At 43.1% G+C, this 22826-nt stretch overlaps 1 protein-coding gene across 4 annotated transcripts in view; it reads left to right on the forward strand.

The window, feature by feature from the left end:
• LOC128698332 (protein bric-a-brac 2) overlaps positions 1-22826 on the forward strand; it is a 38480-nt gene that overhangs the window by 10223 nt on the left and 5431 nt on the right. For 3 of the 4 annotated variants that reach the window (XM_070104464.1, XM_053790533.2, XM_070104466.1), the window contains exons 3-6: positions 4458-4532; positions 6176-6303; positions 8664-8791; positions 22510-22739. In XM_070104464.1, coding sequence (XP_069960565.1) covers positions 4458-4532; positions 6176-6303; positions 8664-8791; positions 22510-22739 — 561 coding nt within the window. The remainder of the gene's footprint in view (positions 1-4457; positions 4533-6175; positions 6304-8663; positions 8792-22509; positions 22740-22826) is intronic. The other variant, XM_053790534.2, reaches the window with a different exon arrangement.

Genomic DNA, 22826 nt, shown 5'->3' on the forward strand with positions numbered 1-22826 from the left:
GGTCCTCCTGTTCTGTGTAGATATTTTTCCCTTGGAATAAAATCCTTTTTTACACTAATATTAAGTAGTTTTGCATTTACAATTCTGATAGGGTAAAAAAATCATAGTTCAGTTCAAGAACCCAGTACCTTTGTCTGACTTATTTTGGGTTAACCTTGTTAACCCGTAAACGGTCCAAGCAGATCTACGTTCACATGTGTAGTGCTACAAAAGTAGATCTACGTTCACATGTGTAGTGCTACAAAAGTAGATCTACGTTCACATGTGTAGTTCTACAAAAGTAGATCTAAGTTTTTTTTACATATTTTCAAGTACAGTGGACCCCCGACTAACGATCAGCTCCCAACTCGACCAATTATGTAAGTGTATTTTTGTAAGTGCTTTTGTAGGTGTATTTTTCGGGGTCTGAAACGGACTAATCTAATTCACAATATTTCTTATGGGAACAAATTCGGTCTATAACGGCACTCAAACAGACTTCTGGATTGAAATAATATCGTTATGCGGGGGTCCACTGTATAACAAAAAAAAAAAGTAGATCAAAGGTTTTTTACACATTTTCAAATGTAGAAAAACAAAAAGATCTACTTTTTTTACATACTTTCAAATGTTGAAAAAACGTACAGTGGACCCCCGGTTAACGATATTTTTTCACTCCAGAAGTATGTTCAGGTGCCAGTACTGACCGAATTTGTTCCCATAAGGAATATTGTGAAGTAGATTAGTCCATTTCAGACCCCCAAACATACACGTACAAACGCACTTACATAAATACACTTACATAATTGGTCGCATTCGGAGGTGATCGTTATGCGGGGGTCCACTGTATACGTTTGGACTGTTTATGGGTTAATCTACACATATGCTGCTGTGTATGATAATCTACACATATGCTGCTGTGTATGATAATCTACACATATGCTGCTGTGTATGAAAGGATGTAACTACATATGACCTACAGGCCAATGGCAGTGAGAGCCTGATTGAACAGCAGTCAAGAGTGAAGTCTGGTCTGGGTGAGCAGGTCGCCTGTGAGGAGTCTGGTCAAGTTATACCTGTGACCAGTGCTAGACCAGGTATACTCCAGGTATACCTGGAGGGTGTTCCAGGGGTCAATGCCCCCATGGCTTGGTTCATGACCAGGCCTCATGGTGGATCAGGACCTGATCAACCAGGTTGTTACTGCTGGCTGCAAGTAATCCAACATAGTAATAAAGTTGGTAGAACTACCGACAATGTGTAAAGTAAAAGGACACAAGTGCAACTAATGTGACATTTATTGTGGCAACGTTTCGCTCTCCAGGAGCTTTATCAAGCCATTACAAACAATACATGGACACAGAGGGTATATAAAGGCTCAGAGTGAGGTGAATACTAGTGAGGTACCATATCGATGTTCACTAGTGGTAGTAGTAGTAGTAGTAGTAGTAGTAGTGGTAGTGACAAAAGTAATACAATATGGTAGAGCAATTAATTCGTACATGAGTAAAAGGATATAAAAGCTATTACTTGGGTAACATAAAAATAGGTTGGACAAATATAGACTGGAATGAGGCAGCTTGTTTCAGTGTTCACTCTCTGTTCTTTGTGTAGTATAACAGGAGAGACTATGTGATGGCAGGGTTTACTGTTTTCAGGAGGATTCTTGCTAAGACTTCGGAGATGGTGAAGCTGCCGTTGTTTTGTTTAATTGTATTCGAAACAGCTATCAGTGCTGATTCAAGGCACTTGCGTGTGCGGAAATTAGTTTCTTTTATCACTAATTGGGCGTCTCTGAATTTCATAAGATGATTGGTGGAATTTCGGTGTTGTACACAGGCGTTGTTTAAGTTGTCGTTTCTACATGCGTATATGTGTTCATTGAGGCGGGTGTCGAGGATTCTTAGCAAGAATCCTCCTGAAAACAGTAAACCCTGCCATCACATAGTCTCTCCTGTTATACTACACAAAGAACAGAGAGTGAACACTGAAACAAGCTGCCTCATTCCAGTCTATATTTGTCCAACCTATTTTTATGTTACCCAAGTAATAGCTTTTATATCCTTTTACTCATGTACGAATTAATTACTCTACCATATTGTATTACTTTTGTCACTACCACTACTACTACTACTACTACTACCACTAGTGAACATCGATATGGTACCTCACTAGTATTCACCTCACTCTGAGCCTTTATATACCCTCTGTGTCCATGTATTGTTTGTAATGGCTTGATAAAGCTCCTGGAGAGCGAAACGTTGCCACAATAAATGTCACATTAGTTGCACTTGTGTCCTTTTACTTTACACATAATCTAACATACAAACCACAGCCTGGCTGGCTGGTCAGGTACTGATTTTAAGTGACTGTCTAACTCCCTCTTGTCTTGAAGACAGCCAGGGGTCTTGGAAACAGCCATGGGTCTTGGAAACAGCCAAGGGTCTTGGAAACAGCTAGGGGTCTTGGGGACAGCCAGGGGTCTTGAAGACAGCCAGGGGTCTTGGAAACAGCTAGGGGTCTTGGGGACAGCCAGGGGTCTTGAAGACAGCCAGGGGTCTTGGAAACAGCTAGGGGTCTTGGGGACAGCCAGGGGTCTTGAAGACAGCCAGGGGTCTTGGAAACTGCTAGGGGTCTTAGGGACAGCCAGGGGTCTTGGAAACTGCTAGGGGTCTTGGGGACAGCCAGGGGTCTTGAAGACAGCCAGGGGTCTTGAAAACTGCTAGGGGTCTTGGTTACAGCCAGGGGTCTTACCGACAGCCAGGGGTCTTGGAAACTGCTAGGGGTCTTGGTGTAGACAGCCTGTACTGTCTGCACAGACAGCCCATGCTGTCTGCCAGCTTAGTTCATATTTCGCGCCACTCAGGTGCTGCCATCTATAGGCCTTGCCACTTCAGTATGCCCAGACTTGCCTCACCCTCACTCTCACAGCGGCCTAGCAGCAAGACACAAGTACCTTCCCAGCTCTCTCTCGTGGGCATGGCCCTCCCGGGCCATGGGCACAACACAAGCCTGTGTACCCACTATGACATTATTAATAAACAAAGAAGCCTCCGAAGACGTATCATTCACACCCCGCTACCAAATACCAAATAATCTTTTTTCGTTATATTGGTGGCAGCGGTGGGATCGCAGCGTTGTGTTTACCCTGAGAGAGGAAGGAGAGGTATGAAGTCATCTTCACTTCATCATCCCATACAAGAAGCATCCGTCTCTCAACAAGTTATCCTGATGGGGACAGCCAGGGGTCTTGGAAACTGCTAGGGGTCTTGGGGACAGCCAGGGGTCTTGGAAACAGCTAGGGGTCTTGGGGACAGCCAGGGGTCTTGAAGACAGCCAGGGGTCTTGGAAACGGCCAGGGGTCTTGGAAACAGCCAGGGGTCTTGAAGACAGCCAGGGGTCTTGAAGACAGCCAGGGGTCTTGGAAACAGCTAGGGATCTTGGGGACAGCCAGGGGTCTTGAAGACAGCCAGGGGTCTTGGAAACAGCCAGGGGTCTTGGGGACAGCCAGGGGTCTTGAAGACAGCCAGGGGTCTTGAAGACAGCCAGGGGTCTTGGAAACAGCTAGGGGTCTTGGGGACAGCCAGGGGTCTTGAAGACAGCCAGGGGTCTTGGAAACAGCCAGGGGTCTTGAAGACAGCCAGGGGTCTTGAAGACAGCCAGGGGTCTTGGAAACAGCTAGGGGTCTTGGGGACAGCCAGGGGTCTTGAAGACAGCCAGGGGTCTTGAAGACAGCCAGGGGTCTTGGAAACAGCCAGGGGTCTTGAAGACAGCCAGGGGTCTTGAAGACAGCCAGGGGTCTTGGAAACAGCTAGGGATCTTGGGGACAGCCAGGGATCTTGGAAACAGCTAAGGGTCTTGAAGACAGCCAGGGGTCTTGGAAACTGCTAGGGGTCTTGGGGACAGCCAGGGGTCTTGAAGACAACCAGGGGTCTTGGAAACAGCTAGGGGTCTTGGGGACAGCCAGGGGTCTTGAAGACAGCCAGGGGTCTTGGAAACAGCTAGGAATCTTGGGGACAGGGAGCCAGGCTGTAGGAGCAGAAGATATTTTTAAAACCATTCAACTGCCTCCCATCATACATGAGGAGGATTACCAATAGACCTCTGGTTGTCTTTGGAACCTCTGGCTGTCTTCAAGACCCCTGGCTTTCTTCAAGACTCCTGGCTGTCCTCAAGACCCCTAGCTGTTTCCAAGACCCCTGGCTGTCTTCAAGACAAGAGAGAGCTAGACAGTCACCTAAAATCAGTACCTGACCATCCAGCCAGGCTGTGGTTTGTGTGTTGGATTACTTGCAGCCAGCAGTAATAACCTGGTTGATCAGGTCCTGATCCATCATGGGGACTGGTCATGAACCAGGCCATGGGGGCATTAACCCCTGGAGTACCCTCCAGGTATACCTGGAGTATACCTGGTCCAGCACTGGTCACAGGTATAACTTGACCTTCAAAAACAACCTGCTTGGTTTTTGTCTCACCAGGTGGCATGAATGTCAGCTCAATGGGGTGCACAGTCAAGAGCGAGAGGACTACCCCATCTTCGATGAACGTCACAGGTATGTTACACTCTCTAAAGAACAAAAGGCACAATATCATGACTGGAACAATACACAAATAACTCACACATAGGAGAAGCTCACGACAATGTTTTGGTCCAACTCGGACCATTTACGAAATGATACTAACACATGAGAGTGAGGCAGCCAGTATTTATAGGCAACCAAAATGTCATAAGCTTCTCTCTTTCCTATGTACGGGTTATTTGTGTATTGTTACCATCTCTAGTTCGTGACTCTCTTAGGATTGCGACTCAAAATCACAATAACACGATTGCATCAAACCACTGAACGGGTGTGGATCGAACCCATGGCGAGTAATTTGTAAAACTTCAGGCCTGTGCGTAAACCACTTTGCCAGCTGTCTACATTAAGATTCATCAAACATGGGTATATTTCTACACACCATAGTTTCTTTCTTCATTGTGCATTCCATCGCCGAAGTTCCTTGATGCTGGTGAAGAACTCCCTTCTTTGGATCACACATGATTACTTCCTATTCCCAAGGTGTAGTGTGACCCCTATGGGTCATACCACACCTTGTTCCTCTGTGGGAATCATCTTTACAATGGTGGTAATACAAGGGAGAGTTTCACCACACAAAAATTACTCTCCCTCAGGTCACACAGCAAAGGGAAGGAGGCTCTCCTTATTAAATACTGGCAGCAAAAGGCTAGTAACCCTTTCTCCCATATAAATTTTCGTTTTCTGTTTTGGTCTCCCAGCCTCAGTGGGATATGGCCGATGTGTTAAAACATTATCAGTTTATTATTAAGAACAATAATTGCAGTCATTATTTATCTGCAAGACTGTTTAATAATATGCAAGTTTTAGGCTTGAAACCCATTTGGATTTTAAAATATCTCAATTAAAAAGTTCTTCTATATAGTATGATTTTTAGTGAATGTGATTTAGAAAGTTCATCCAAAATTTAATATTATAATCATGGGGAGCACTAAACCCATAGGATTATACAGTGCATATGCAGGGGATGGAAGGTACCAGCATACATAAGGGGGATTACCAATAGACCCTTGGCTGTCTTCAAGCAGGCACTGGACGAGCAACTAAAGTCGGTACCTGACCAGCCGGGCTGTGGCTCGTACGTTGGATTGCGTGCAACCAGCAGTAACAGCCTGGTTGATCAGGCGCTGATCCACCATGAGGCCTAGTCACAGACCGGGCCGCGGGGGTGTTGACCCCTGGAACTCTCTCCAGGAACACTCTCTCCCAGATATTCAGGCTTAATTCAGGGAACTGGAGCACAGATTCAATTCCCTAGATCAAGAGCCCCTCACCAGCATCCCTTGAGGGGGCAAAATTTAATAGCACTTACAATGAAGATCTCCGTGTGTGGTGTTCGATTTTCAATGTACTTTTTTCCATAGACTTTACAGAAAATTGTTCTATAAAGAGGAGCTTTGTAAGAGAGTTGCCAGTTGTAAGTTGATGTAAATAAACCATGGAGCAGGTCGGGGTTTGAACCCATGATAAGTCTTAAAATTCACTCGCCATGGGTTCGAACGCCAGCCATTGCATGGTTTGTTTACAATCGTGTTATTATGTTTTTGTGAGTCTCGGTGTAAACTATTTTCACTGCATATTTTGTGCTTATTAAAACTGACAATGATACCAAATTTCAGGTTTGGTCGGACCTTATCTTTTGAAGAAGGAAACTCATTGTATAACAGTGTTGGACCAACTGCTGAGAGATGACACTTATACAGACGTGACCCTCACAGCTGAGGGTCAGAGTCTAAAGGCACACAGGGTTAGTTTAAGTTTTGTACCTTTGTATGTTAAATCTGTGACTTCAGGGATTCTTTTGACCCTTCACATCACAGTGAAAGGCCACGTTTCTTGTTGATTGAGTGGTCACCCAGGCTTTCTTGCTGATAACCTGGTCATCTAGGCTTTCTTGCTGATAGCCTGGTCATCTAGACTTTCTTGCTGATAGCCTGGTCACCCAGGCTTTCTTGCTGATAGCCTGGTCACCCAGGCTTTCTTGCTGATAGCCTGGTCACCCAGGCTTTCTTGCTGATAGCCTGGTCACCCAGGCTTTCTTGCTGATTGCCTGGTCACCCAGGCTTTCTTGCTGATAGCCTGGTCACCCAGGCTTTCTTGCTGATTGCCTGGTCACCCAGGCTTTCTTGCTGATAGCCTGGTCATCTAGGCTTTCTTGCTGATAGCCTGGCCACCAAGCTTTCTTGCTGATAGCCTGGTCACCCAGACTTTCATGGTGATTACCTGGTGAACCAGGCTTTCTTGCTGATAGCCTGGTCACCTAGGCTTTCTTGCTGATAGCCTGGTCAACCAGGCTTCTTGCTGATAGTCTGGTCGACCAAGCTGTTGTTGATAGTGACTCTCTGGCCTACACATCCACAGTCTACCTGATCTGCTGATATATGTATATTGTACACCCATTCCAAAATACAGTGGACCCCCGGTTAACGATATTTTTTCACTCCGTAAGTATGTTCAGGTGCCAGTACTGACCGAATTTATTCCCATAAGGAATATTGTGAAGTAGATTAGTCCATTTCAGACCCCCGAACATACACGTACAAACGCACTTACATAAATACACTTACATAATTGGTCGCATTCGGAGGTAATCGTTATGCGGGGGTCCACTGTACTCTACATATATATATACATACTTTCCTTTCTACATTCATCTCTAAATATATTTCTTCAGTAGAGTTTCTTTTAAAATTATGTATTTGTAGTATTTTCACTTCTAGCACAAGTATACAGGATTTTTTTATACTGTGCACACTGACCACATAGACCCATTCTTTCATATGTAGGCCTACCAGCTTTCTCTTGCTAGATTTGAAGGTGCTAGAATTTAGGCGTACTAGTACGTCAATAACCCTGGTGCATAAGCTGTACTAGTACGTCGGAAACCCTGAAAGGGTTAAACAAAATTAAAGGTTATTTTTGGGCCATGGTAAACTGCAGATAACTGAAAAAATGGATATTGGACCCATGAATATGGAGGTTCTACTGTACTTGGATCAAAGACTAATCAAACAGAAATATGAAGGAAAGGGAGCCAGTATATACTGTATTTTGTGCCTTATAAGATGCGGTTTATAAGACATGTTTTTGTTTCAATGGCTCGGTATCTAATAAGCCACAAAATATAGTATACTGGCTCTCTACCCTTTGTGCTTTTGTGTGACTAGTTAATGACGCAAGTTGGACCAAAATGTCTTCAAAAGATTCATTCTCCTAGGTGCAAATTATTTGTTTAGAGTGAGTATTGTTACTGTTACAGTCAATGAAGGTGCTAAACCGGTAGGGGTCATACAGTCCTGGGGAGAGATGGAAGGCAGTCAGGTTCAATCAAAGGGGAAAATAAGTCCAATTCCCTGAATCAAGAGCCCCTCAACCTATGAAATGGTTATAATCATAACCACAATTTTTAAAAGTGTTGGAGTGGTAAACCAGTGGAAGGTCTCGGTCAGATGACCAAAAGCTCCAGCTGCGGGTCATCGTATAACTAAGACCAGCATCAGGAAATACTTATCCTGTTTCCTGACCAAACCTTAAGATAAGATAAGATAAGATTTCGTTCGGATTTTTAACCCCGGAGGGTTAGCCACCCAGGATAACCCAAGAAAGTCAGTGCGTCATCGAGGACTGTCTAACTTATTTCCATTGGGGTCCTTAATCTTGTCCCCCAGGATGCGACCCACACCAGTCGACTAACACCCAGGTACCTATTTGCTGCTAGGTGAACAGGACAACAGGTGTAAGGAAACGTGTCGAATGTTTCCACCCGCCGGGAATCGAACCCGGGCCCTCCGTGTGTGAAGCGGGAGCTTTAGCCACCAGGCCACCGGGCCTATCTGTGAGCCCCTCACTGGCATCATTGATCAGCCTGCCTAAGCAGGAAATACCTACCAGATGAGCCTGGCCCATGGCCGAGCTCAGAGAGTAGATAAACTCTCGAAATTCTTCAAAGGTATATCAAAGGGCTATTGAAAGAAATTCTATGCTGTAATTATATGCCTGAAATGCCTAGGCGTGCTAGTGGCTTTCTTTGTAATTAATATTTTGTAATATGTGTACCACACATTGTAAGTTCTGCAAGGAAATAAACACCTTCATTTCTCTCAACAGGTTGTCTTGTGCTTGGCCAGCCCATATTTCTGCCAGGTTCTGAGCCGAGAATTGAACATGCATTGTGTAGTCCTTTTGGGAAACGTGAAGTTTTCCGAGCTGCGCAACATTATTCGCTTCATTTATACGCAAGTATTTGTATACAGCACGTATTTTGTAAGATAAATGGTTCAGAGAACTGACAAGTTGATAAATTAAGTCACATGTGCAACACTTGGGTATCTTTATTGTGGAAACGTTTTGCCACACAGTAGCTTCATCAGTCCAATACAGTCCATCGGTCTTGAAGGACTGATTATGTCGACTCCAGGCTGAGAGACTGATTACCTCAACTCCTTTTGATCTTCACCATTATTCTTTGTATTGGACTGATGAAGCCATAATGAACAGTATAGTCGCCAGCGGGTGAAACATATTGAATAATATAGTCACCAGCAAGTGGAACATAATGAACAGCATAGTCACCACCAGGTGGAACAAAATGAACAGCATAGTCACCACCAGGTGGAACATAATGAACAGCATAGTCACCACCAGGTGGAACAAAATGAACAGCATAGTCACCACCAGGTGGAACATAATGTACAGCATAGTCACCACCAGGTGGAACATAATGAACAGCATAGTCACCACCAGGTGGAACATAATGTACAGCATAGTCACCACCAGGTGGAACAAAATGAACAGCATAGTCACCACCAGGTGGAACAAAATGAACAGCATAGTCACCACCAGGTGGAACAAAATGAACAGCATAGTCACCACCAGGTGGAACAAAATGAACAGCATAGTCACCACCAGGTGGAACAAAATGAACAGCATAGTCACCACCAGGTGGAACATAATGTACAGCATAGTCACCACCAGGTGGAACATAATGAACAGCATAGTCACCACCAGGTGGAACAAAATGAACAGCATAGTCACCACCAGGTGGAACAAAATGAACAGCATAGTCACCACCAGGTGGAACAAAATGAACAGCATAGTCACCACCAGGTGGAACAAAATGAACAGCATAGTCACCACCAGGTGGAACAAAATGAACAGCATAGTCACCACCAGGTGGAACAAAATGAACAGCATAGTCACCACCAGGTGGAACAAAATGAACAATGGCTCACTTTCAAGCCAGCAAAAATGTGGAACACCAAAAATAGGTGGTGTATATACAGGCTCTCCTATTCATAAATTCACATTACCTTGATTCAATTCAATTCAATTCAATTCAAAGTTTATTCTCTATAAGGATTACAATGCTGAGTTTACAGAATTTGGTTATTGTGTGGTTTACATGTAGTAAAATAATAATTACAGAGTGTACCACTAGAACACCTAGCATGGCTAGGCATTTCGGGCAGACTTATATTAAATCTTAAGTTTAAAATATTACAAAATTATGAGGTAAGTTGGTATTATGGCTAAGTGACTAAATACTAGTTGTGAGTTTAGCAGTGTGAATGCTTTCGTTTTGGCACTATACATAGTTTTAGTATTGGAGTATCACAGGCCAACTTATGACTAGTTAAGATTCATTATTTTGAGATTGAGATTGATATTTCTGTTTATGGTCAAATGGGTGAGTGAGTGTAAGTATGAACCACCAGGTGGTATTCGTATTATTAGTTGACAGGGTGTATCAGGGAGATAAGATGTTTTCTGATGGTAGTTTTGAAGGTGATGAATGTGTCTGCAGTTTTGGAATTTTCAGGTAGGGTGTTCCAGATTTTAGGGCCTTTGACATACATTGAATTTTTGTAAAGGTTTAGTCGGACACGAGGAATGTCATAGAGATGTTTGTGTCTGGTGTTGTGCCTGTGGGTTCTGTCACAACTATCAAGAAAGCGTTTTAGGTCAAGGTTAATATTGGAATTTAAGGTCCTGTAGATGTAGATTGCACAGTAGTAAGTGTGGATGTACTGAACAGGGAGTAAGTTTAGATCTATGAAGAGTGGGGGGGTGTGTTGCCAGGGATGGGATTTAGTGATTATTCTTACTGCGGCTTTTTGTTGGGTTATTATTGGCTTTAGGTGTGTTGCTGCAGTTGAACCCCAAGCACAGATAGCATAGGTGAGGTATGGATATATAAGTGAATGGTATAGTGTGAGAAGGGCAGTTTGCGGCACGTAGTATCGTATCTTGGAGAGGATCCCAACCGTTTTGGATACTTTTTTGGTTATGTGTTGGATATAGGTGCTGAAGTTCAGGTTAAGAAATTTTTTCCCCCGATTGTAAAACCCAAAAAAAACCTTTGATGGAAAACGGGCGGAATTACGCTCTGGGGTTGGACCGATTTTTAAAAAAATCACAATTCCCACTTTAGGCCCTTTTTTTGGCTAATTCCGTTTTAAATCAGCAAACTCATAACTATTTCTTAAAACTCTATTTTTTTTTCGATTGACAAAAAAATTTGCCCATTTACGATTTCAACTGCAATAACATTGGTCAAAAATTTTGAAATTTTGGGCCCAATTTCACAAAAAATTAAAAAAATACGAAAATTTTTCAAAATAAGGCCCGAAGAAAAATGCAAAACATTCTGGCTCTTAAGATTTTCTTTGTTCATCAGTCATGTCCCCAGGCCCCTTTGATATTACTTTTGCTTTTTATTTTGAAATTTTTTCAAAAAAAAATAGAATTTTACTTTATGCAGATTTGCAATACTTAACTTGAAAAATTAAATCAACCCATTCATATTCGTATTAGAAGGGCCCTTTTGGTTTATTGGACAAGGGCACCCATTTGTTTATTTTTAAAAACATCGAAAAATCAAACATTTCCTGACTTTTTTCCTCCATTTCCAGAGTTTTTTTTTATAGAAAAATTAATCAAAATCACCTCCATTTCTATAAATATTTTTTCCTTTCCCTATAAAAATGAGACCATGAAAACGAAATACAACCACAAATACTATCGAAAATAGACCCCCAAAGTGACTTTTTAAATTAAAAAGCAGCCCCGGTTTTTTTTTTTCTCATTATGCACCCCGTGCCCCAGGTTTTTTATGGGTGCACATCCCTCAGACCCATTCCCCACATTTTGGTTTAAAATTTCCTCCTAATTTAAACCCTTTTAAATTTATGGTATATACCCGCCCAAACCCACGGCCCCCTCCCCCGTGTATATCGGCCCCGACAGTCAAAGGGTTAATGGTAACATGATCCTATAAATAAGGTAAGATTTAAATTAAAGCGAGGCCTCTTATACCATGATGGTCAAGTTTGTGGAGTGGATCCATGGTCTACTGTGTCAAAAGCTTTTCTTGGGGTCAAAAAAAATTCCCTAGTGGATTTCCCCCTTTTTTTTTCCAATGCTGTGTAAAGCAGATCTAGCTTTTTATGATTATCTTTTTCCTATTTTCCGGGAACCCAAATTGTTGGGGAGTTGGTATGTTTTGTAGCGTTATAAATGAATCGTTTTTCCTGTGGAGTTTCTCAAAGTTTTTTGGGATAGCAATGGTAAGTTATTTGGGCCCTATAGTTGTTTAAATCTGTGAGCCCTTTACCTTTATGTTTGTTGTAACCCTTCCGTCTTGATAATTTGGGAAGGTGCTAGTTTCTAGTGACTTTTTAAAAAATAATGAAAAATAATATGTGAGGGACATGGGCCCCCCTCTTGTCAATAATGGTGGGACATGGGATAGTTTCCCCTGGAAGTTTTTTTTAAGGGACTTTATAACCCGGTGACTTAAATGGGCTCATTGGAGCAAGATAAAAGGGAAATTTTGGGGGAAATTTCCCCATCTAAGGTAGTCTCCGGCATGGGCATTGAAAAAATGGGTTTTTATTGGCAGTTAAAACCTTTGGTTTGGGGAAAAGGGGGGGTTTATCTTTTTAAAGTTTGTGTCGGGGGGGTTTTGAAAATTGGTGTTTCCATTAGGTTTAGTTAGGACAATATTCTTGGTTTTTTTTCAGTTTGTGGGCCCCTAAAATCTGAAGGTGTTTTCCAGGTCTTTTTATATCTCCTCTTGTTGTAAATTGAATCTACTGGAGTAGTATAGTTTTTTGGGCTTTTTTTCTTTGGTGAGGACTGATGAATGGTTTTTAAGAATATTTTTTGAAAAAATATTTTCCATATTGCTTTTCATTTGGTTGTTTCTTATCAATGGATTTCAGAATGGTGCGGGTTTTCCCATGGGCAGCCAACCCCATTTGTTTTGATCTTTTATTTTTTATGGGACAATTTTTGTTGTAAAAGCCCAAAAAAATTTTAAAAAAAATGTCTGTAAGTCATCAGTACCATTGGCCAAAATTTCTGGGGCCAGTAAACCCAGTCTGGTCAGCTTGAATTTCCCTTAAATTGGGGCCCCCCATCATGGGGGGTCTAAATGGGACTTTTTTGTATTAAAATGGTGGTTTTTAATGTTTGTAAAAGAGGAAGGTAGGGTAGTGGTCTGTAGTGCTATCGGGATTACCCCTGATTTGGGGGCTGGGTTTTGGCCCATATGTCCCCGTATGGGTTACTTGTTTCAGTGGCCTGGTTGGTTTAGTTGTTGTTGGGTATGGGGAAGTTTTTTTATTTTTTATAAAATCAGTTGGGCCATCAAAGTGGGCCCAAAGGGTTGTTTTGGGAAATCTCCAGCTAAGAAAAAGGTGGTGTTTTTCTTTTTCCCTTTTTGTTTTGTCCCTTTAATTTCTATAAGGTTTGGGATGTTTGTGTAGGGTATCCAGAAAAATGGCCCCCGGTTTTAAAAGCGTCTTGGGTTTTACAGAAAAATTAGAAAAAGAAAATTCCCCCCCAAAATTCATCACAAAAGGAAAATTGGGTTTAATACAAGATATTGGTTAGAGTAATATTTGCTACCCCCCCAACGGTATGGTCTGCATTTGGGGGAACTGGTGGGGGGGTAGATATCTATTTGCCCCTTTTAACCAGGTCTCAGTAAAATAATGCAGGAAAGACTATAGATAATTTTGTATTGGGAAATTGAGCATCCCTTAGGACTTTTTTATTTTGGGCATTTGCTCCTGGGGAAATAAAATGTAAAACCTGGTCTACTTTTCCCCCATAGCCATCAACCCAACCACTGGACCCCCTGGGTAAACAAAGTCCCAATAACATATCCTCAGATGTTTGCTTGTGTTTTTAAAATTCACCAAAAATTATATCCCAGGTTTTAAAAACAATAATAATTAAAATTATAGGTAGAAATTTGGGTTAAATGGAAACCCCCCAGGAGAACTACCGCCCTGCCAAGTAGTGAAAAGCGAAAGCCTGTTTTTTTTACATGATGGTAGGATTGCTGGTGTTCTTTTTCTGTCTCATAAACATGAAAAATTTCAGGTACATCTTCCACTTCTACTTACCCCTTAGGTCCCACCCTTGGTGTACAAGCGTATCCCCACCCTCTGGGTTTTCTTATTTTCTTTTTTATTCTTGTTCTTTTTTTTTCCTCTTATCTCCATGAAATGGGAAAAGAATTCTTCCCCCCAAAAAGCCATTTTTTAAAGGGGACTAAAATGCCCCGGGGGCAAGGGCTGTCCTTCTCCCTAAAATTACCCAAATTTAAAAAAAAACTTTCGTTTTCTTTTTTGGGTCACCCCTTGGTAGGATACTGGGTTTTTTTTGAAAAAAATTTAAAAATAATGTTTTACTTTTTAAATACTGTACAATGTATACAGACCAAACTGACATCAGTGGCGTACTTTAAAAGCCTTTTTTTATGCAGGCATTTTTTGGGAAATTAGGTGAATTTTGTCCCCCGGATGCAATCCACACAAGTTTGGGAAAACCTAGGTTGTATTTTTGCTGGATGAACATGGACCGGGGGGGTTTAAAACACATTTTGTTTTACTTTTGTACTGGGGATGAAACACAGACCTGTGTTTGTCTTTTAGTGCCTACCAGTCCAGCTTCAGGATATTTTTATTTTTTTTTTATTAACCCCCGATTCCCCCAAAGGCGGGTTGGGCCCCGGAAAAAATTTTACCATCATTCCCCTCCATCAAAATTTTTGCCCGAAAAATTGCTTTTCACCAGTTTTTTAAAAAGCAACATTAACACCCCTCCTTCGGTGCCCCGGCCCTTTTCCCCCCTCTCCAGGTTTGTCCCGGGCCCGCCCCTTTTCCCCGAAACCCCATAAATTTTACTTTGCTCACCTCCAACAGCCCGTCAAATTAAAACCATTTTTCTCCCTTCCCCTATCAAAAAAAGCTCATGCATGCCTGCTGGGTCAAGCCCCTCGCACACAAAACCTCCACCCCTCCCTCCAGCCCCCTTCCCGGGCCCACCCCCCCGCCTTCCCCATTCAGACGATACCTCTTTAAGTCATTCTGTTTTCCTCCATTCTCTCTTACTTCGAACCACCTCAACCCCCTCCAGCCCTCCCGGACAACAGTTTTGGTAATCCCGCCCCCCCTCCCAAATTCAAATAAAATTTTCTGCATTATATTCCCCCCACATTGCCCTCAGACATGGCATCTCCTCCTTCCTTCTCCCCCCTGAAAATTTATCACCACCCTTTCCCCTTAAGGGGTTGGTAAAATTCTCTCATACATTTCCCCCCTTTTCCTCCAAGGACAAAATTCTTTGTCTCCCAGACTCTAAATTCACCACTCACTCTTTTCCCCCATCAATTTATGACACCTCTTTTTTCTGCCCCTCCCTGTGGGCCTCCCAAAAAATCAAATCTTCACCTCCTCCCCCCTCTCTCCCCCCCAATCCCAAAGTTCAATCTTTTATCCATAATCTTTTGTTATCCTCATAACCCCCTTTCCTTATTCACCTTTTTAAATTTTTTTCTTTTCCCCCTAAAAATTTATCCAAATTTTAAATTCTCCCAGAGAATTCCCAAAAGGGGAATGTCATCAAAAAAAAAGCAGCTGTGACAACTCCCCCCTTTGTGTGTGATTCTTTTCTTTTTTTAACCCCCATCTTAGACCCCCATTTACTTCCTTGCCCCCTCTTAAAAATTTAAAAATCGTTGTAAACCTTGTTGGTGTTTTTGGAAATTTTTTTAAAATTTAACTTGACCTCACCCCTTCCTAGGGAAACTCTTTCCCTTTTTAGTAACCCCCTCCCACACCTTTTTTTGCCCCTTCCCCCTTTCCCCCCTGCACCCTTTTAAAAACCCCCAAAAACCCGGGTCTTTGGCCTTATCTTCTGTTTCCCCTTTTTGTTTTCCCGTAAACACCCGGTCCACACACCCCCACCTTTCCTAAAGCCTCCTTGTTCATCTGCCCATCCCATTCTCCTCACTCTTTTCTTTCTTTTCTACCTTTTACTTTACCCGGGACACTCAACAGACTTATCCCCTATAATTTTTCCTCCCCTTTTTTCCCCCCTTTTCCATACAAAAAACTATGCATACTCTCCAATCCCAGGTACCTTACCCTCCCATACATTTATTAAATAATTCACCAGCCCCCCCAAAAAATTTTCCCCCCTCTTTTAACATTTCTATCTTTATCCCATCAAACCCGGGTGCCCCCCTTTTTTTTACCTCTGCCTCACGGAAACCCCCCCCCACAACTTTCCTTCCTCACTCCACCAAAATTTTATTCCTCCCCCCTATTCCAAATCACAGCCCCATCTTCATCAACATTTAACAATTCCTCAAAATTTTCCCCTTCCCCTCTTTAATACCTCTAACTCCCCCATTTAATAACTCTCCTCTCCTATTTTTAACCTTAAAAATCCATTTGTTCTCTGGCTTTTAACTTTTAATCTCACTCCAAAAATTTTTTTTATTTTCCCAAAAAATTTTTGATTTAAAAGGATACCTAATAATAACAGTGGACCCCCTATAGCAACTATTAATTACGTTCCCAAAAAGCTCCCAAAGTTATCGAAATTATTTTCGGAAATTTAAATTTTTCCCAAGAAATAATGGGGAAAAAATTAATCCTTTCAAGACACCTAAAATATGAAAAAAAAATTTTTCCACCCGAAAATTTAAATTTTTAAAACACACAAACTTGAAAACATGCCCTTACATGGACCACCTTTTTTAAGATGTGGTAATTTATTGATGGGGGTGGGAGGAGGGGGCTGGATGGTTTTAGTGTTTAGAGGGAAACCCCCTTTAATTGGGGCTTGGGATTTCAAGGGCCTTTTTCCCAAAATTCTTCCTTCTTTTAAATCCCTGGCCAGCTTCCCGAGTCACTGGACTTCCTGTCGCCAAAAATATCTTCCATATTGGGCCCCGCCTCTTTTTCCTCTATAAAATTTCCTAAAGTGGTTCCCCCAAAATTTTTCGGTTAAAAGTCACCCAAAGGCTTTTTGGGTTTTTCTAGGGTGATTTTCCCTCCTGAAGGTTTCACTTCAAACTTTGCACAGATTTCCTTAATCTTTTAAATAAACCCTTTTTCCCAAATTTCCCCTTTACCCCCCCTCCAAAAAAAATTTCCTCAGGTGGCCTCTTGCTGTTTTAAAATTAAACAGCAGCTCATCATTGGGGTTTGTTCTTCATTGTTTTCCACCAACTCTTACATCATCCCCACTAACCTCCCCCCAAAGGACCCCCCAAAACACAATTGGTTCCTCCCAAATGGCATTTGGATTCTCAAAGGGTTACCGGGGTTTTCCTGGAAAGTTCCCGGGGGCGCGCTTGCTTGGGTTTTGTGACCGGGGCCCCCTGGTGGGTCAAGGGCCCGATCAACCGGCTGTTGCCCTTGGGTGCATGGGAAAACCCGCGTCTGAGCCCAGCCCGGCTGATCCGGGGAAAGGCTTTAGGTGCTTGTCCCGTGCCAGCCCGAAACTGCCAAGGGGTTGTCCCCCAAATCCTTAAAATCCCTTTGGTCACATTTCCCCACAATTTCTTTCCCAAACAAGTTCAAAAACCCCCCTTTTCCCCCCTCCCAAGCCTTACCTAAAAGGTTTTCCCCAATTTAGGGTAAGTGATCTCTCCAAAACTCTCTTAAAATCAATTTAGTTTCTGGGGCACTCAAAGCACCTTTCAAAAAAAAGGGTTTTTGGGTTTTTTGGTTAAATGATCTTCTTTAGGGGTGCAGGAGAGGAGTGGTATTGGGGAAGCCAAAAAACTTTCCAATGGGCTCATTCCCCACAAAATCGCTCTGCCCCTCCCTTTGGATGACCAAGGGGGATTGTCTAACACCAGGAGGCATTTAAAGGGTTTTTCTTTCCCGTTAAATTTAATTTTTTACAGTGGGGGCAAATGCATGGGGGTTTAAAAAAATCATAGAAAAAATTAATAGTAACCCCTGCCTTATTGTTTGCCCCCCCGCCCAAAAAATTTGCCTAAAGGGTATTCTTTTTCCCCGAAAACCCCTGGGAGTTTCAGAGTGATGCATATAAACTTCCTTTGCAATCCCACTAGCATTGGCCCCATGAGAAGAAATAAGCCTGTCTTTTATAAACATGTCCTGGGGTCCTTTTCCCCCCCGGAAATAATGAGGGCCCGCTTGGGATTTTCTTTTCCCAAAAAAGGCCTGTTTCATCACAATTTAAAAACTTTTCAGGTTTCAGTCCCCACTGTCTTTTCTCCCCAATTCTGCAATTTTTCAGTGCTTTTTAGTTTTGAACGGGAGCCTCACCACCCCCTTTTCAAAACTATGTATGCCACCTTCCAAATCTTTCAAACCAACCTTTGCTGGCCAAATTTCATACCACTAGTTCCGGCATTTTTTTAATTAAATCCTCAGCCCCCTTCCCAGCCTTTTCATTTCGATGGGGAGGGGATCTATCGCCTGCTATCTGTTTTTGTTTATCCCCCCAATAACATCCTTGCGATCTCTGTTTTTGGCCCCGTTAAACCTTTGGGGAAAAACAGCTTCCTTGGGGCCGTTCTCTTGGACCAAAAAGGGGCGATGGTTGATTGGGGTTTTCTATCAACCTGGGGACTTGGAACCCCTCCCTTTTTACTTAGCAATGATCTCTTCTTCATCTCCTGGTAATTCTCCCCCCTTATTCCTGAGGGTTTGGGACTAAACTTTTTTGGGATGGGCACTTATTTTTCAGGGGAAATCCTATAAAAGGTTAAAACAAAATTCCCCATTTATGCTTGAATGTTACAGGGGCTGGCTTAAAAAAATGCCACCCGGCAAACAAATGAGGCTGGCTCAGGCCGCATGGATTTTCTCGGGGGGAATGCTTGGGAATTTTTGCTTTTTCTCGAGGCAAAAATTTGCGATAAAAAGTAACCTTCTGGATTTTAAAACTATCACGATGCCCCCATTATCGGGGTCCACTGTACATTTTTAGGGGAAAAATTTTAGATTAGACTTTAATCAAAATTAATGAAAAGAAATTTGACCAACACTATTCCTTCCGTCTGAGACGCGTCCACTTCTGGCCAGTGTTTACAAGCCAGCCAGCAACCGCGGTCGCTTCCAAGCATACAATCGGAACATTTCATATTATCACAGCCTTTTTAGTGATTGCACCTGCAAAATAACTCACCATGGGCCCCAAGAAAGCTTCTAGTGCCAACCCTACAGCAAAAAGGGTGAGAATTACTATGGATATGAAGAAAGAGATCATTGCTAAGTATGAAAGTGGAGTGCATGTCTCCGAGCTGGCCAGGCTGTACACAAAACCCCAATCAACCATCGCTACTATTGTGGCCAAGAAAACGGCAATCAAGGAAGCTGTTCTTACCAAAGGTGCAACTATGTTTTTGAAACTGAGATCGCAAGTGATAGAAGATGTTGAGAGACTGTTATTGGTATGGATAAACGAAAAACAGATCGCAGGAGATAGCATCTCTCAAGCGATCATATGTGAAAAGGCTAGGAAGTTGCATGACGATTTAATTAGAAAAATGTCAGCAACTAGTGGTGATGTGAGTGAATTTAAGGCCAGCAAAGGTTGGTTTGAGAGATTTAAGAATCGTAGTGGCATACATAGTGTGATAAGGCATGGTGAGGCTGCCAGTTTGGACCAAAAAGCAGCTGAAAAATATGTGCAGGAATTCAAGGAGTACATAGACAGTGAAGGACTGAAACCTGAACAAGTGTTTAATGGTGACACTGACAATGTTGTGAAACACGTTAGGAATGTCATAAAGAAACGGGAGGTACAGGCCTATATGGGCAGATATGTTGTGCGACAAAGGTCCAGTGACTCTCAAGTTGGTCCTAGTGGCATTAAAAGAAGGGAAGTAATCCCAGAAAAAGAGTTGCTACCTCAAGTCCTAATGGAAGGGGATTCCCCTTCTAAACACTAAGAAGATAAATGGTCTCCCCTCCTCCCATCCCATCAATCATCACCAGATATTCAATAAAGGTAAGTGTCATGTAACTGTGCATGTCTTCTTCAGTTTGTGTGTATTAAAATTAATATTTCATGTGTTAAAAATTTTTTTTTTCAATACTTTTGGGTGTCTTCCACGGATTAATTTGATTTCCATTATTTCTTATGAGGAAAATTAACTTGACTAACGATTATTTTGACTAATGAAGAGCTCTCAGGAACGGATTAATAGCGTTAGTCGAGGGTCCACTGTACATATATGTGTAGTGTGACCTAAGTGTAAGTAGAAGTAGCAAGACATACCTGAAATCTTGCATGTTTATCAGACAAAAAAAGGACACCAGCAACCCTACCATCATGTAAAACAATTACAGGCTTTCGTTTTACACTCACTTGGCAGGACGGTAGTACCTCCCTGGGTGGTTGTTGTCTACCAACCTACTACCACAGGATGGTTGTACCTCCCTGGGTGGTTGTTGTCTACCAACCTACTACCACAGGATGGTAGTACCTCCCTGGGTGGTTGCTGTCTACCATCCTACTACCACAGGACGGTAGTACCTCCCTGGGTGGTTGCTGTCTACCATCCTACTACCACAGGATGGTAGTACCTCCCTGGGTGGTTGTTGTCTACGATCCTACTACCACAGGATGGTAGTACCTCCCTGGGTGGTTGCTGTCTACCATCCTACTACCACAGGATGGTAGTACCTCCCTGGGTGGTTGTTGTCTACGATCCTACTACCACAGGATGGTAGTACCTCTCTGGGTGGTTGCTGTCTACCATCCTTCTACCACAGGATGGTAGTACCTCCCTGGGTGGTTGCTGTCTACGATCCTACCACCACAGGACGGTAGTACCTCCCTGGGTTGTTGCTATCTACCAACCTACTACCACAGGACGGTAGTACCTCCCTGGGTGGTTGCTGTCTACCATCCTACTACCAGAGGACGGTAGTACCTCCCTGGGTGGTTGCTGTCTACGATCCTACTACCACAGGACGGTAGTACCTCCCTGGGTGGTTGCTGTCTACCAACCTACTACCACAGGACGGTAGTACCTCCCTGGGTGGTTGCTGTCTACCAACCTACTACCACAGGACGGTAGTACCTCCCTGGGTGGTTGCTGTCTACCATCCTACTACCACAGGATGGTAGTACCTCCCTGGGTGGTTGCTGTCTACCATCCTACTACCACAGGATGGTAGTACCTCCCTGGGTGGTTGCTGTCTACCATCCTTCTACCACAGGACGGTAGTACCTCCCTGGGTGGTTGCTGTCTACCATCCTACTACCACAGGACGGTATTACCTCCCTGGGTGGTTGCTGTCTACCATCCTACTACCACAGGACAGTAGTACCTCCCTGGGTGGTTGCTGTCTACCAACCTACTACCACAGGATGGTAGTACCTCCCTGGGTGGTTGTTGTCTACCATCCTACTACCACAGGATGGTAGTACCTCCCTGGGTGGTTGCTGTCTACCATCCTACTAGCACAGGACAGTAGTACCTCCCTGGGTGGTTGCTGTCTACCATCCTACTACCACAGGACAGTAGTACCTCCCTGGGTGGTTGCTGTCTACCAACCTACTACCACAGGACAGTAGTACCTCCCTGGGTGGTTGCTGTCTACCAACCTACTACCACAGGATGGTAGTACCTCCCTGGGTGGTTGTTGTCTACCAACCTACTACCACAGGGTGGTAGTACCTCCCTGGGTGGTTGTTGTCTACCAACCTACTACCACAGGACAGTAGTACCTCCCTGGGTGGTTGCTGTCTGCCAACCTACTACCACAGGATGGTAGTACCTCCCTGGGTGGTTGTTGTCTACGATCCTACTACCACAGGACGGTAGTACCTCCCTGGGTGGTTGCTGTCTACCAACCTACTACCACAGGCCGGTAGTACCTCCCTGGGTGATTGTTGTCTACCAACCTACTACCACAGGACAGTAGTACCTCCCTGGGTGGTTGTTGTCTACCAACCTACTACCACAGGACGGTAGTACCTCCCTGGGTGGTTGTTGTCTACCAACCTACTACCACAGGACGGTAGTACCTCCCTGGGTGGTTGTTGTCTACCAACCTACTACCACAGGACGGTAGTACCTCCCTGGGTGGTTGCTGTCTACCAACCTACTACCACAGGACGGTAGTACCTCCCTGGGTGGTTGTTGTCTATGATCCTACTACCACAGGATGGTAGTACCTCCCTGGGTGGTTGTTGTCTACCAACCTACTACCACAGGACGGTAGTACCTCCCTGGGTGGTTGTTGTCTACCAACCTTCTACCACAGGACGGTAGTACCTCCCTGGCTGGTTGCTGTCTACGATCCTACTGCCTATAATTAAAAATACATTTTTATGATAAGAATGCTAAATCTCTTATATTTTATTATATTTCATGTTTTTTTTAAATAATTGTATTACTTTTTTTCTTGTTTTTATCAAATAGTTGTTTTAGCAAAATATTTTTTTTACTAGTCATGTTTAGAATTCTTTGTAATTGGCATAAATTTTTCACTCATTGGTACATATATGTGTCTTTCAGGGGTGCTGAAGAGCTCTTTATTCAAGGAGATGGAGCTACTATGCCCTTGGATCAAATCTGACTATTTCCCATTCTTCAAGTTTAGTGCATTTTTTCTGAACATAACAAAAATACAATGATAATGAAATTTTTTAATTGCAGAGGTGAAGCGACCGTAGATGCAAGTGAACTTGAGTCGTTCATGCGAATTGCTGAAATGCTGGAGATTTCATCTCTATGCGATGCTTTGAAGTGCATCTCTGACATTGGTATTGAGACAGAAGATAGTTTCAGCTCAGAGTACAGCATCAGTGGTGCCGAGTGCCTGGCGCCAGCCAAGAGACCAAGAAGTAAAGCTTCTCCTGTTCCATGTAAAATGCAGAAAGTTTCAGGTATCTGTAGCTTATTTTGGCTTCTTGAGTTTTTTTTTTCTGGCTAAGTTCTCAAATGCCTAAATACACACTGTGTTTTCCCACATA

The sequence above is a fragment of the Cherax quadricarinatus genome, chromosome 92 (assembly GCF_038502225.1).
Source record: "Cherax quadricarinatus isolate ZL_2023a chromosome 92, ASM3850222v1, whole genome shotgun sequence".
Taxonomy (NCBI): Eukaryota; Metazoa; Arthropoda; class Malacostraca; order Decapoda; family Parastacidae; genus Cherax; species Cherax quadricarinatus.